The sequence below is a fragment of the Halichoeres trimaculatus genome, unplaced genomic scaffold (genome assembly GCF_033239565.1).
Source record: "Halichoeres trimaculatus isolate MK-OKI-2021-1 unplaced genomic scaffold, fHalTri1.1 fHalTri1_scaffold_7, whole genome shotgun sequence".
Lineage (NCBI taxonomy): Eukaryota > Metazoa > Chordata > Actinopteri > Labriformes > Labridae > Halichoeres > Halichoeres trimaculatus.
Window position 1 is genome coordinate 7,278,973 of NW_027437185.1, and position 16,349 is coordinate 7,295,321.

The following is a 16,349-nucleotide window of genomic DNA, read 5'->3' on the forward strand; positions in this document are numbered from 1 at the left end:
ATAAGCAAAAACGAATGCTTATTATTGTACTATTGGCCACATAATTGTTCTTGGATATCACACAGTGGGGTGCTAATTGGTTACTGTTTTTTTTCTTTCTTTCTTTCTTTTCCAGGAAATCACTAAAAGAAACAACTGACACATTTACTTCCTTTTCTTTTTCATGGTCAATAAATATGTAAGTCAGAACTTGGTCATTTTTACAAAATCAAATGTGGCTCTATTTGAAAACAAGCTTAGATACCTCTGGTGAAGGTGGATTTAAGCATGTTGAGGTTATTAAATTGCTGCTTGTTCCTTTGTGATTTTGCACCCTTAATTGTGAACATGACCAGAACTGATCTGTCAGTTCAGGTGTCCAATATGTTTGCTTACTCTACCTGTGGGCTCATGCTGTCTTCTATCTGTGCCATGACTCTAAGGGGCCATGTTGTTTTTTCTGCTGCTGTGCTTGTGTGTGTATGTATGTGTGTGTGCTTCGGCCCCAACATGGCTTTGTGTGTGATATATCAGCGTGAGCCACCTGTTCGTGAAGCACCGCAGCGAGTGAGAGGTCTGGATCAGCCTGGATCCTGCGGAGTTGACACCTGTCAGCCTGTCAGCCCGTCTGCTTAACCGTCCTGTCCTGCACGAGGAAGCAGCTTCCAGGACTGATAACCCACAGACCATGTCTAACACTGACAGCTCCTCTGACTTACTCTGGGACATTGGGGGGAGACACAGACCACAGATGAGACCCAAAAAAGACTCAGAGTGCCAAAGATGTGTCATGTGAGAAAGTGTCATGTTGTGTTTAAGAGCAGAGCTTTGTGTTAAAATAAAACTCCATATTCTTACAGGAGACTAAACCTGGGGGGTTATTTAAAGGATGAGGCCTATGGCAGCTTGTATTTTATGTCCAATAACAAATCAAATCAAGTGTCAGAGGGAGTGATGGTCTACTTCTTGATACGTTCCTTTATATATGTATATATTTTACCTTAATGAAATCAATACAGAAAACGTATTGCCTCTAACATTAGCTTGACATGTTAAGAATAGAAATTGTGAAACTCAGTATGAATCATTATATCCTAAGCCCAATCTGCTTACCACGACAAACTCTGAAAAATATAATTCTTTCACAGCCTCTCTGATAAAACCAAGGCTCAAAAGTGGACAACAATGGAAGAGGATCACCACAGAGGTTACCCTGTGTGAAGATTAAACTCAGGGGCTTTGTTCAAAGAAATGAAAAAAAAAAAAAAAAACAGAAAGCAGAAAACAAATCATTAAAAACAAAAAGGGACAGGAACCCTTGGAATAAAAGATGGGCAGGTGCTGTTTCAGCCACGCAATGAACTCCCAGGAACAAAGAAGCAGAGGCTAAGAAAATGAAAGACTGAGAATGGGAGTACCAATGGTTTACATGAACTAAAACAACCAGACAGTCACAAACATGTTGGGAAAAGAACATGCAGGAAAAGAAAAACATTTATTTTATTTTTTTCTCTCTCTCTTTTTTCTTTTACATCATTTGTGCAGATTTTAATTTAATGTTTGCATATGTGGACCCCATGAAGATGACTTCAGACATGAAAACTGCCACACCTTTGAGTCAAAAAATAGAAATAGAAATAGAAATAGAAAATACTTTATTTATCCCCGAGGGGAAATTCAGGAGTCACCGCAGCATTTAAGAAAACAAAAGTAAGAAAGAGTATAGAAAGTGCCAAAAGGTCCATAAGAAATTAGATGACGACATCACGTCCACCACTCTCCAGCCAGTCTCCACCTCCACAGGGTCCAGGACTGAGCCTCCCCAGCAGTCTGTTCAGTCTCTGTCTCCTGGATCCTGTCTGCTCACAGCAGGCGAAGCTCCTCCGATGTGGGGCCAGCGTCCGATGTCAGCTCCGTCAGCCACGTCCGTGAACAGCACGATGCCGCTGGGTTAGCACAGCTAGCTCATCCATCCCCGGGGGCTAGATTCCACGTTCCCAACAATAATGGATGGAAGGACAGGTCCACGTCGTCACCTCCCAGCTCACATCCGAGAACCAGCACGTCGTCCTCTCCTCCTCCTCCTCAGCTCGAGGGGAATCATCAAGCCCTACACTAGTTAGCATTGACATGCTACAGGCTGCTAACAGCTAATTTCCCATGTAAACAATGCAGCCATGGTTACATGTAGGATCTCCAGACAAACACAGGAGAAAAGTAGTAAAAACATTGCCGAAGCCACAAAAAGTTTGGTGTCCGTGACCAACAATGAACCATACAAAGTAACGATCCACTCCAAATACAATGATTACGAAAAAGAGACGAAAAAAATTACAAGACACGGACAAAGACGAGAGAGCTGCTGCAACAGGCAGCTACTTGGGCAGCACCTAGCAACGGAAAATTAAAAATCAGAAATTCTTGGAACCCTTTTTGCTGACCCTAAGACGATAATTAAAGCAGGAGAATGTCAGCACTGGCAGTAAAGTTTGAATGTTTCATTTAAAAAATAAACAGCAGCTAGCATAAATAACCCAAAGCTTCTGTTAGTGTTTTCATACCGATACAAAGTAATGAATAGTAGCTCTGGTGACTGAGGCCTTGTACACACATAGCCAGGTATTTTCAAAAACCAATATCCCCCTCTCATACCTTTTACAAATAATTTTGTTTTCACTTAACCAGGAAAATCCACCAAAAAGTGTAGCATGAATCATGCCAAACCCATATTTAGCAGTGTCTTTCTGACATGAAACCTGTGTCAGAGAACCTGTGTCAGAGAACCTCTGTGATTCAGCAGTGATGTTTCTACATGAAACCAGTGTTTTCCAAAATCTTCACTTTGGCCAGAGTTTTGAGACAAAAAAAATTAAGTGATGTAAAACTGTGGTCTCATGAAGATGAAAGGCCTAAACATAAAAACATATGTGGTTTCCTAGGTACCCAGCTACCTGTGGACATGGCCTGAGACTTGTTGAAGTGGACGAGAAAAGAAAAAATTGTAGGAGCCAAATAGAAAAGTGAGTGCTGTCTTAAGGGAGCACAGATTGCTGAACACAATGCCTCTTGGTCAGAAGTAAAGTGAAGTACGATGATACAGATATTTCAAACACTTTGATGCGGTCCACAGTCTCTTCACAAATAATTCAGTGAACTTTTCTATGGGGCAGAAGGACAGCCTGACAGTGACAGCAAACATGGACAGAGAGAAGGAGAGCTCCACCAATGAAGCCAAATCAGCACCACATGTAACACCATAACTGACTTTCCATCGTAACTTTCACCTTCACCAGACTCGGTACAAAGACATCAGTCTGTGTTTTATTTAAGTGAAATGTCTTTGAACACAGCAGAGGCAGCTTTTGATGCAGTTTAACCGTCCTGAAGTTGAAGTCTTGAGACAAAGTTTAAAGGAGAAATCTCTGGAAGCGGTTGGCTCAAATGTTTGTCATGACAGTGTGAGTGATGTGCCTACAGGAGGCATCATGCATCATCCAGAGACAGCAGGAGTTAGGTGAGGTACTGTGTGTGTGTGTGTGTGTGTGTGTGTGTGGGGGGGGGGGGGGGGGATTCACCTGCTCACAGATTACAAACACAGATATCTACACTTCAACTTTCTGTTGTAACAAAGGACTGCTGCTACTGAACAATATAAATACACACACACGCCCGCACACACAATCCAAAAAAATCATTTCTTTACAAATCCTCTCCCTAACCAGACACAGGAAGGATGACCATCAAACAACCATCACACCGTCTGATCCTCTCTCCAGCGTGGCTCTGGCTTTTTGATTTCACCTCCCTGTGCGGTAATTGTAAAAACTCCCCCATAAAAATATAACTCACAGAGGAAAGTTTTCACACAGCATCTCTCTCAATTTTTCTTTCTATCCAGACCCATTCAAGGTCTAAAATTTGAAATATATTACAGAAAATAAATGTGAAAGTTGTGTTAGGACCACTGGGGAAAAAGCAGCACACCTGCTATGTAAAAATCTTGCAGGTAGGAGAAATAATGTATTCATCAAAATGTCATTTACAAGTTTTAGAGTTTGCTTCAGCTGAATAAGTTTAATGGGGAAGAGTTTAGTACAGCTCAGGCTCAAAACTTTCACAAACATCCTCCTGGTGTCATGTAAGACTGTTTCAAATGAGTAAATGTTATCGTCATTAAATAAGGCTTTGTGTTGAGCAGGTATACAGTAGAGGAAAATGAGTGAATTTGACTGAATTTAATGAAATAGACTGAAAAATTAGAGTCAATACAACCCAAACTTGTCCTTATACACACACTGACCACTTTGTGAAGATGACCTTGCTGTAAAGCCTAGAGATGGTTGTGCGTGAAAATCCCAGTAGATCAGCAGTTTGTTAAATACGCAATACTTTGAGTTGCCGCCTTGTGATTGGCTGATTAGAAATTTGTGTTAACGAGCAGCTGAACAGGTGAATCAAATAAACATAGTGAGGGATTCTGGGTTTGAGGAAGCTAGTATTTATTTGATTGCTTTATAATTTTGCAGATTTTAGCCTCTATTGAATGGGAGTGGTAAATATTTTATGTCCTCAAGAGACAGTTTGTTTTGCAACAGAAAGCCATACAAGCAACAAACTATGTAAGCAATACACTCGATAGGCTTGAGTCATACATTTAAATAATTCAGCAACAAATTAAGAAACAGGACAAAGGTTCAAAACATCTTGAGTTTAATTATTTATCAGCATCTTTCCATGTAGTTCATTGAGTGTTGACTTTTTCACTTCTTTCTGGCTCTAAAGCTGGTCGCAGCTGCTGCACATTCACTGGATGAACAAACTGTTGGGTGAAAGCGGTTGATCTGTGCCAGCCTCTTATTACAGGGGAATTGTCTTGCAGGAGTTTTAGACAAAAAAGCACAACTGGGCCCGCTCCAGGAAGAAGAATGTAAACCTCGTCACTGGTAACAGGCCAAGGTGAGAGAAGAATGTACTTTCAGATTTCAGGCACTTATCCATTTATTTCATGTGAACCTTGGGAATGATGAAACCACTTACACATCCCTTCAACTATGCCCTTCAGTTTGGCTCAAAGCCCTGTGTTTTGAAGGGCTGGCAATGGAGACTCACAAGTGGTTTGAAAATTAAATGAAAGTTAAGTGTTGAAGACACTATACCCATTTGTTAAGGATCATTAAATATAAAACTGCAAACGACCAGACATCCATGAATTGTCCAAACTATCTAAAGTTACAAATGTGAATTTATTACACTTTTTTCTCTCTTTGAATATGGGAAAAACTCTAAAACTTCCAAAACATTTGGAGTTATCCTCTATGTCGGTGACAATATATATCATGAGTGAGCTGCTTAAAGTGATACTCCGGGATGGAACAAGTTGGGTCCTATCACAAGGTTTAGGGCAGAAATTACCCCTAAAGCAGTGTTTTTGTGCAGCAGAAGCCCAGAGCGCATGCACCAAACACCCCCTCCCTGCTCCTCTGCTGGTTTCCTCTACACTCAGACGGGGCCATATTTTACTTGACCAAAAACACAAATAAATGGACTCCCACCGAAAAAATCTGACATCGGTCTGCATTCACCAATATTAAGAGAATTTTCAGCGCGTTACTTTCACACAAAAACACCGCTAAATAAGGCTCTAGTTCTCATTGTGTCGTAAAACGGCGCTACCTCCGCTGCAGAGCCACAGCTGGCTACGAGGCTCGCCGCTTCGTGTATCAGTCCACGCATGCGGCGTGCCAGATATAAACAAAGCAGGACAACAAAGAGGCACGATAAGAACTAGAGCCTTATTGGAGCTGGAGAGTGGTGAATGAGCTGTCGTCATCTATTTTCTTTTGGACCTTTTTGCACTTTCTATGCACTTTCTTACTTTTGTTTTATTGATTGCTGCTGTGACTCCTGAATTTCCCCTCGGGGATAAATAAAGTATTTTCTATTTTATTCTATTCTATTCTATTCTATTCTATTCTATTCTCCAGTTCAGCCAGCCTCCACCTCCACAGGGTCCAGGACTGAGCTTCTTCAGCAGTCTGTTCAGTCTCCGTCTCCTGGATCCTGTCTGCTCACAGCAGGCGAAGTTCTTCCAATGTGGTGGGGTATGTGTGTCTGATGTTAGCTCTGTTAGCCATGTCTGTGAATAGCATGATGCTACTCTTCTTTCTGGTATTCCCTCTGTTTACAAGCCAGCATGGTTCGCTTGTCCAACTTATTGGAGATAGATCTTACGTTCCCAATAACAATGGAGGGAAGGACAGGTTGATGTCGTCACTTCTTAGCTCACACCTGAGAACCAGCACGTTCTCCTCACCTTGTGGGGAAACATCAGGCCTTGCACCAATTAGCATTGACATGCTACAGGCTGCAAATAGCTGATTTCACATGGTTACATGTAGGATCTCCAAACAAACACAGGAGAAAAAGTAGTAAAAATATCACTGAAGACAAAACCAGTAATCATATTCGACATATTAGAGGAAATGTTAAGATGAAGAATACAAAACTCAACACTTACAATCATAAAACATATGGTGTTGGACACCATCTTAAGTTTGGTCCAAACATCCAGCAGTGTTAATTTATATCCATGCTTAAAATGTACAGTCTCTTTAATCTTGCCTTCCCTTTTATTAATAATGTGACTTTTAATGTTGCTTATTTTTTTTCTTCTCCTGGACTATTCTTCCTACCTTCTAGGGAATTGTCTCTCTGCTTTAGTCAGGTTGTTGTTGCAAATACTTGAGGGGATGAAGGCTGGTTATAGAAGTCCATTTAGGTTTGGGACTTCAGCCTGAGATGCTTTTTTTATTTGTCCATTTCTGCATCCATGTCTTGTGGGCCTTTTACAGACTGAAGGGGAGAAATCTTCAGGAGAGAAAGTCTTTTTTTCTTTTGTTTTGTTTCTGAAGAAACTTCACCCCTGCTACTTTCTTTCTGACAATGTCTGCGTGTTATAAACTTTATATGGCAACTTCTCTTGTCACCAGACAAAAGGCTTGATTGCTGTGTTTCAATCTCCAGAGTCTGAGGCCGTCTGAAAACTGATGGTGTTGAAAGTGACCAATCAAAACTGGACATCAGTCACTGCTTCCTTCACCTTGAAGAAGTCTGAAGAGTCAGTCTGATGACTGTGCCTGTGTCGAGCACCTGAACTCTGTAAGTTCTTAGTCCCTGAGCCACATATATGTCTGCAGAATAGAGTTGTTAAGTTTTGTCTTATGAGGGATCTTCTTCAGCCTCTGTGTTCAATTTATGTTGGAAAACAGTTTTTTTTTTATTGTGCTTTAAATCATTTATGTGACATTTCTACAGTATCAGAAGGTGAAAACTTCCTGCAGTTTCTTCCTCTCCCATTCTCTTTCAGAAAGCCTGTTTACCATGGCTGTGACGCAAGCTGCCTGTATGTCTGAAAAACCTAATTAACAGTGTCCCCACGGCCTGTCCGGCGGGTTAAAGCCAGCGCTCCTGGAGAATCAGAAAGTATTTAACGAACAATGTGACCCTGCTCCGGTGGCCATAAGGTTTTCAAAGCGGCTAGAGCTGTCACCTGTCAGGGGACGGGGCTCCTGCGACGCCAGCATCTGTCCTCCTGACACGCACATTAACACCTCACGCAAATAAAACGGCTCTTTTTGGAAACAAATACAGCTGCTTCGTGCCCTCTGTCTCTGACCTCCAGCACCTGTCCTTTCTTGTCCACAGTGTTCAAGTCCACGGCCTCCAAAGTGCTTCAACAGATGGGAGCTGATTCTCAAACTCACCTCCTGACACACCTCCTGTGTAGTCGTTTACCCTCCAGGCACCGTTGCCTACATTTGCATACATTTACCTCCCATTATTATTTCTGACTTTCCAACTAACAACTTACTCAAAGTTTCCTCTCCAGTGTTTAGGCTGTGAACAGAAACAGAAACAAACACTGCAAATAGTTTTCAGTCTTCAAAAGTTTACTGGCTGCAGATAGTTACCAAAAGTTCCACTCATTATAAAGTGCTGAATCATATGATCATCTAAGTTTCCATGATTCATCCTGTTAACAGTAAAACCACTCAGCATGGAAATCTGAACCAAGTGGAACAGAAGCCTCATCTCCATAATCAACTCAATCATTACGAGAATTGCCAACTCCTCAGTAAGGAGGCTATTGGCTGTCCTAGGAGTGATGTCAGCGTGCCATTACCTAATTTGCATACCTGACAACTTGCATGTAATTACCATGGACACGGCAGGAGACAGGAATAATGTAGAGAGAATGACAGAAAGTAAGAAAAAAACACTGAAAACATGTCCAGAACTACAAACATACGCCTGCTCTGGCTGCAGCTGGGAGGGACAGCTGTGTGAGCGAGGAGGACTTATCTGCCTGTGAGTGGTTTGGAAAGGGGAAGGGACCCACGGCAGCACCCGCTGCTCATTGAGAGGAATAAGATCAATATGTACTTTCATGTTAGAGTCTCCAAACTCCAGAAGAGTTGCTAGATTTGTTGTTAGAAGGGTCTGAAAAGTGACCAAATATAGCAAAAAAGGTGTTATGTTGGCAAAGCTGCTCATCTCTGCAGCCGCAGGACCACAGACTACAAAAAAAATAAAAATAAACAAAGACTTAAACTTGCTCGGCTCAAAGAGAGGTTGCCACAAAAACTGCTCCCCCTGGTGGCTGGCTGCAGTAAAGGTCAAAAAATCTCCAGTCATTGCAGATGGGCTGTGGTCAAACTTTAACAAATTAATTCACCTCGAAGAAATGTTTCTCACACCCTCTTGTTGTGGGACTAACAAGTTCCTACTCTTTCAATGATGATCCTCTCCTGATTCATGTTGGGCTTTAAAACCTCAAACCTGTTCACTCCGAGCCTGGCTGAACTTATTATGTTGGTTTGTCATTGTAGAAAAGTGAAATATGATCTGCCATCAACAGTTTCTTTTATTTAGAAAGTCACAAAGTCTTTGATACTTGTTTCAGTGCCCAACTTCCTGTCCGGTCCTCTCACCTGCCTTAGCTGAGACGTAGCTGAAACAGAACTGAGCCTGTGTTAACTGTGAGGGACTGGCCTGTGATAGTACTTCAATAACACCTCATCCCTGTAATATACACATTTTTTTTTCAATTCATAAACTTTTCGTTTAGACGCTACTCTTGATATGACATATGAGTCAATCTCCTAATGGGGTTAAGTTCATGTTTTTATGATAAAAAAGAAAAACAAAACACTGCAACAGATATGTTATATCACATGAAAATATGTGTCTTCACATTCAACATCTGTAACAGTGGATTAAAATCCAGGACTGAAGCATTTTACCTCATCGTACACTGTAAATTGTGTTTTTGCATGTTTGTTATTTCAACATATTATCTTAAGCCAGTAGAACAAATGATTGCAGAGGCTGTTATAATAACATGATATTATTAGTTGAAAATGTTTCAACTACAAAATAAATGCTAAATTAAAAAAACAAGTCCAGCTGAATGAATATTCTATGTCAACTTGATTTTGGAGGCAGTGCCGGGATAAAACGCTTGCGTCATCACGTTTTTGTGAAATGCATTATGGGAAGCAGCCCATAACGTCGTCAGCGACACTGGCATGTGCTCGGTCAGACGCATCCCGCGGACGACATTTTGCTTTTGAGTTGATGCAGTTACAACACTTGTTTTACTTGGTGAACTCACGATTTGTTCTAACCACACCGCAGACTGTGAACGTGGGAGCAGAGGAAAAACGGGTCAAGACGTTTTTGGTGAGTTCTCTTTGCTTTTCTGTCGAGTTTAGAAATGTTTAGTGGTGGTTTAACATGGTAACGATAAAAAGCTAGCGTGTTTAGTCCTTGGTTAGTGCTAGGGCTGTCACTTTATATTCGATATTCGAATAAACCTTCGAATATGGGGGTAAATATCCGTAACCGTACAGTGTTTCCCATTAATTAATGAGACTCTGACCGCCACAGTGTCATTTGGCTCCGCCACTGTCTCATTTGGAGAAAAAAAATACGATGCGTCACTCTGTCAGACCATTACACAGCTGTACTTTCCTACCGCACGTTAACAGACGAGAACAAGAGTGCGCGCGCACTGGTCACGCTCATAGACGTCGCTCTTTACTTGGTACGTTTGAAGCTAACCAGATTCCAGCACATTGGAGCGGGACGTCTGACTCTAAGTTTCAGTGCAACTTCTTTTTTGGGCATTAGCGCCCATGCTAACTGCGGTCGTGGACACAGTATCTCACAGTATCGCCCCCCTGCTCGGGAAGAGGAACGGCTGCACCGCGCACGTCTCGGTACCAGAGTTTCAGTGACGAGAGCGGCCGCACTGTTTTAATGTCACAGCGCATTCAGAGTCAGTGCAGGCACACAGTACAATCACCTGTTACCATACCAACGAGCTGACGCTGCTTATTATTTCATATTCTCCTCTCCTGGGGCCTCAATTATTGCAGTCCTCTTAAGTTTCACTTATGACGAAAAGGCAAAACGTGCATACCACCGAAACATATACACTCTTTTCAGATCTATCAGACTCTGCATACACACAGCTGCACGCTATTCTCCGTGATAAATCACACCACTCCGAGAAAAGTATGAATGTGGTGAGCGCGCCCCCTTTCCCTCCTTCAGCGTGCCCGAACTTTAACATATATGGTCAATGCAAATCAGTACGTGCATATTAAGTAGCCATGTGCGTTTTTGTAGTGACGTCAGCGTAAGACGGTAAACACAACATAAGGAGAGAGCATGGAAGAAGATGAATTTCTCTCCAAGCCAGATACACAGCAATATCAGGAAATATCAGTCAGAAAATGATCTTGCATTGATTTAGGCTACATTTTGTGATGAAGTGGGCCTCAGCAGATTTAGAAATCTTTATTTATTTAGACTATTTTCTGCAGTCAATGTAGCTTGTTTTTATCTACACTCACAGATTGAAGCAGAATTTGCTCGCCTTACATCAGTTGACCTGAAGGGCTGCCTCTTTGCCGGGCTGGACCAGCATATGACAAGGTTCCTGGAGCTGTACAGAGCAAAGAGTGGCATTGAAGGCCTAACCAGGCTGTTGAGATCTCTCGATGATAATGTAAGTGTAAAGGAATTATTTTTTTCATCAATGCCTTTCACACTTGTTAGGATCTTCCACACTGTATTTGTGAAACTTCTTTCTTGGGCACTGTTTTAGGAAGCGGATTTAGTGAAAACTGAGTTACTTGACTCAGCATTACAGGAAACTCAGGGTTTTTTGTTTCAGAAAGCTGGTTCAGCTCAGCTCTGAGTCAGTCACCATGGCAGCATACTCTGTGAACCTAATCTGGTTTGGAGCAGGTTATTATCCAGATTGAGATCACAAAGTATAAAAGTTCTGCCTCATGACCGATAAGTTCTCTTGGCAAATGAATCACCGATTTAGTGAGACAGTCTGATCAGCTGACAGAGGGCTGTCAGTCCTTCAATGAAAGCGAGAGAGAATATGCATCTGTCTCTTTTATGCTCATTAAAAAAGTCAGGAGCCTGTCTTAATTTTATTGAAGATTATTATCTTTTTTTTTTTTTTTTTTTTTTTGGACGCAGTGCATGCATTTTATTCACAACCTAACTCTCTGCATTGCAAGTACACCACAGAATTGCATGTGAGCAACACATCAGTTTAGGAATAAAATGTGATTAGAGCCATCCCATGGAGCAGTGGTTTTATTCAATGTCAATGCTGCTGTCAGATATGACTATGTCTGTGATAGGTCAGATGCTGCCAACTTCGCCTGTTTGATGTGAATGCGCTAATGTCCAGACTGGGAAACCCAGGATCAATTTCAGAGTTGATAAGCCCTGTTGTGTGACTGTTTGGTGTGATCACGACTGCTTGGTTAAGTGAAGCTGGGTAACTGAAAGATACCCTGGGTTTGTTAAACCTGCTTCGTAGTGCAGGCCCCAGATCTCAAAAAATGAAGAAAACACTTACAAGCATGGTGGATCATTGAAGTCTTTTAGTATTAAATTTGATTTTAAAAATGTGAGGCCACAACATGTCTTAATGTCTTATTTTTACTTGAGAGGTCTTAAACGCTGTTTACAATTGTATAGAAATGCCAGTTATTGAGTACTGTTTTTTTTTTCTAAACAGAGCTTGAACCACCATAAGAGGACAGTTCTCCTGCTGGGCCTTCCACACTTCCTCAAGGAGAAATCCTCCGGATTTTTCAAGACTGTCAAGGTAAGCATGTTTTATGTCTTTATTGTAGTGGTAAAGAATAATTTGAGGTAAAATTGCTTGTTGGACCTGCATAGTGGTGCCTACAAAATACATGCTATAAGCATGTGCTTTCTGTAGGTGTTGGACAAAAATATGAACTCCGATGTTGAATTAATTCTCTTCACGACACAGATTTTTCTGCTCTCGGCTCACGCAACTAATTCTTTCCCCTTTTTGAAAAAAAAAAATATTCTCAAGGCAGTGTAGAGCACGGTTGCTACAGTGACTCAGTCCCTTAGCTGCATGTCAAACCCCCTCTCACTTTCACTCTGCATCCTTGTCTCTCTCATGCTGTCCCTTTAAAATTAATATATAAAGCTCAGGGAAAAAAAACAAACAAAAAAAGTTCATCAATGTCTCCTGAGCTGGTGGCAATGAGAAATTTAAATGAATTTTCCTTCTCTGTGGCAAACATTGCACACCATTCCTTTACAAAAAAAATCTGAAAAGATCTGTCCAGCTTAGATCATCAAAATCAAGTTTATTCACCGAGTTTGGAAAATTTTGTTCTGTGGCCCATTTAGTAGGGTGATGATTGTTATCAACATGTCTGAAATGGTAACCTTGTTTCTGTTTTTTTTTGTTGATGTCAACATACATACATTGCTAACAGAACAATTTTGGATGGTAATATATTTCTGCCTTCTTCAAAATCTTGTGTAGGCCACAGATGGTGAGGACACGTTCAGAAAGGGTATGAAAGTTGGTGTTGTGATGGTGAAGGATGGAGGAGACATCGTTGACACAGTAGTGGTTCTCAAGGAAGCAGTGATCCTGTCCGATCTGAAGGACATCCCACGTGCCATGGCTTTGCTGATGGGTCTTCTTTACTCTCTCAAGACTATCCAAAAGAACTAAGGTACACGTTTGAAGTCATTCAAAAGGTCCTGATGAACATTGGTGGAGGACAGTGTTCAGTTGACAGTTTTTAACAAGACCCTAATCCTTAGTTGTTCTGACCTTACACTGTTTGTTTACATTGTTCTTTATTTACAATTGTCAAGCAGTTCAGTAGTCCCATATAGAGGCTCAACTGTTACACTTACTCACAGTCCTTTTCTTCCTCAGATTTTGCCCCTCTGAGTAAACGCCCTGTTCTCCAGCTGTGTATTCCGCATCTGTTGACTGTGAATTGTGACTTCACACTTTAGTGTTTGAAATGTATCATTCACATCCATTTACTGCTGTTGTTATTCATTATGTTTGTGAACTGCCGATGTCGTAGGCAGAGGGGGGCAGGGGGTTGGACTGACGTACACACACGCAGACTTGATTAAAAGTGTGATTGTTGTTCAAAATGCTTTGGGTTGGCAATGCCATGCAATACAGCAATAAATGTTGAACTTGTTGCTTGTGAATTGCTGTTTGTCATATTTCTCTTTGAAACAAACTTGATATAGGCATTTGTTACAGTCTGTTGCATTTATTGTACTAAGAAAATGTTAGTACAACAGGAAACATTAGTTATGTTGAAATGGAAATTTAAGTTCAAAGAAATATTGAATTATATTAAGTAGATTAATTAATTTAATTTAAATAACGTGACATTTTTAATTAAGCTAAAATGGATTTGCATATTAAAATAACAACCATAAAAAGTTCAGTCAATGACTCCAAGTCAACTTAACTGAAATTAAAGGGTTTACTCAACTTAATATCTTAATTAAGCTGGAATACATTTACAGGTTCAGACAACTATCATAAGTAGTTCAACCAACTAACAAATCCAATTCAGTTTAACTGAAACAAGAGTTTAAACAACTGACCATTTTAAGTGAACTGAGAGATTTGCAGGTTCAAACAACTACCTGAAGGAGTTAAGTCAATTATGAAATCTAAATCAATGAAACTAATGCAGATTTTTACACAACAAGGAATGTTTAATGAAGATGACAAATAATTCTTTTTCATTTAACTTAGATTTTTAAGGCAGCCCTTTCACTCATAATTTTAAGTTGAAACAACATGTTACATTTTACAGTGTAGGAATGCAAACTAACCTGTCTGACTCACTTTCTCTCCCTCTTCCTAAGTGTTATTTGTGATGGTGGAGCAGATTTCACCTTGGTGTTGATCAGTCTGAATCGCTCCAAAACACTCACTGCAAACTGAGGTCTCTCTCTGCAAGTCAGAGCTGATTATCTCCAGCATATGGCCTGGCTGTTTTTCAGTGAGTTAAGAACATCATTACAAGTCTGTAAAACTCAGGGCAAAGAAGAGCAAAATATTTAACAACTTTATAATGAAAACTTAAAAATAGATTGTAAAAAAATCGAACTAAAACTAACTGTGTTCCCAGCCACTAAGAGACAACCAAGTCTACCACAGAGCTCCAGCTGCCTGGGCAGTATTTTTAGGGATTTTCCCCTCATTGGGTCAACTTTGTGCAGTTACACTGTGTAACCCAGACACATATGTCAAAATATAAATGTGATAGTTCATAAGTTCATAAGAGATGTTAAAATTAAAATGATATAAAGGAATCAATAAGTTAAAAGTTGTATATGGTTAGAATTGGATCTCATGTACGTGTTTAAAAAGGTTTAAAAGCTGTTAAAAATATCTGAGTATCAGTTAAAAACGAATGAAACACAAATTGTTTTCATTATTTTATTTTGGTTTTATTGTGAAAGAGCTAACAGGAAGTGCTGTGTACACAACCCTTGCCAATCAGTTTTGTATTGGCTTTACTAAATCAAACCGGAAGTGGGATACGCTTGCTTGACTTCAAGAGACGCAAATTGAATCTACCATGTGGCTGCTGTTCATGAGTAATTAGAAGAGTTTTCTGGACTGTTAACTCAATGGTCGTCAATGAACACTTGTCTGTTGCTTTTGGATTACCTAGAAACAATTTCTGCCTGAAGTTTGCCCTGCAGTAGGTTGTTTAAAGAACTTTCGAAGCAGTTTAGCACCGTAGCATGTAGCATTCGCTGGTCTAGTGGATGTAGCATCACCAACGGACTAGTTTTGCTCACTCAGCTTTCTATGAACACTTGTTTCTCATCATTCTGGACTCGACATGAAGATTGGTTGTTGTCGAAGAGCAAATAGACTGCTGGCAAAGTGCCAAGTGTGGATTTTTTTTTCTTCTCTTTCCTGGACATAGCCTGGAGGATCAAGCCGCCATCTAAGGACACGGTTTGGGTTTCTCTTCACGTGAACTTGGACTGGAGGCTGTGAGTAATGATTGAACTACAAGCTCAGGATTATTTTATTTTGGTTTGCTCCTAGAGTGAAGTGGCCATTAAGTTTTGGGCTTTGCCACTCCCAAGCATTGCTCAGGCCTGCAACTATAGGTTTTCTAGTCTTTACTAGCCGGCTCGTGTGAGTGTATGTGTGAATGATAAGGGGGCCCCTTCCATGGGTTGTTAATTTAAGTTAAAGGGGACATATCATGCTGATCCCTAATTTAATACTTACATGTAATTTAATAAATTTGAAAACAAGACCTTTCACCCCCTGAATTTTCAAAAAATTAGATATTGTATTTTTTCTGATATCCTAGAACGAGATTTGATGCCTCTGAAAATAGGTCATTGCTATTCGCCTTCGAGATTTTGACTGTCGTAATGACACGAGGTACCATTCTTTTTATTGGAGTAATCTGATAAAGCAGCTCCTCCTCTATGATGTCAGTTAGTCACACAACCGCTACCCAGGAATACACCCACCAAGAGCTGAGTATAAACGTATAAACTATACATGTTACAGTACCGGTTTGACTCACTACACTGAAGCGTCCTGAGATGATCTGTGTCCAGGTGGATTTTCTTCCTCCTGAGCTGCAGAACCGTCCGGGTCTGACTCGGGGTCCAATATAAAAGAATATATCCTACACTCTGCCATTTTATTAGTGCTATCAATGCCTTACGGTGAAGTTTTGGCAAACAGCAAACTCGCTCGGTCTGCTCCATCCTATATGGCGATTTTGTAAATACTGCCATGCTGCAAAAACCACCCCCTGGCTCTACCCCCTCCGCCCCTCTGATAGAACTGACCAATCAGAGCACAAAGGGCTGTGACGTTGGGAGGTTACTGGAGGTCATTCTCGACATGGAGCGTTTCAACGAGATCTTCAGAATGGCCTAAAATGAGGATATTGAGAACGCTATTGTGGGGCAATGAA

The 16,349-nt window shown here is 40.8% G+C and overlaps 1 protein-coding gene across 1 annotated transcript; it reads left to right on the plus strand.

Moving 5' to 3' along the window:
- Positions 1-9,517: 9,517 nt before the first annotated feature.
- LOC141793923 (uncharacterized) lies at positions 9,518-13,481 on the plus strand. Its single transcript, XM_074674797.1, has 4 exons — positions 9,518-9,720; positions 10,901-11,053; positions 12,092-12,181; positions 12,884-13,481. Exons 1-4 carry the CDS (start codon positions 9,523-9,525, stop codon positions 13,076-13,078), a joined length of 636 nt encoding a protein of 211 aa, XP_074530898.1. The 5' UTR covers positions 9,518-9,522; the 3' UTR covers positions 13,079-13,481.
- Positions 13,482-16,349: the final 2,868 nt, after the last annotated feature.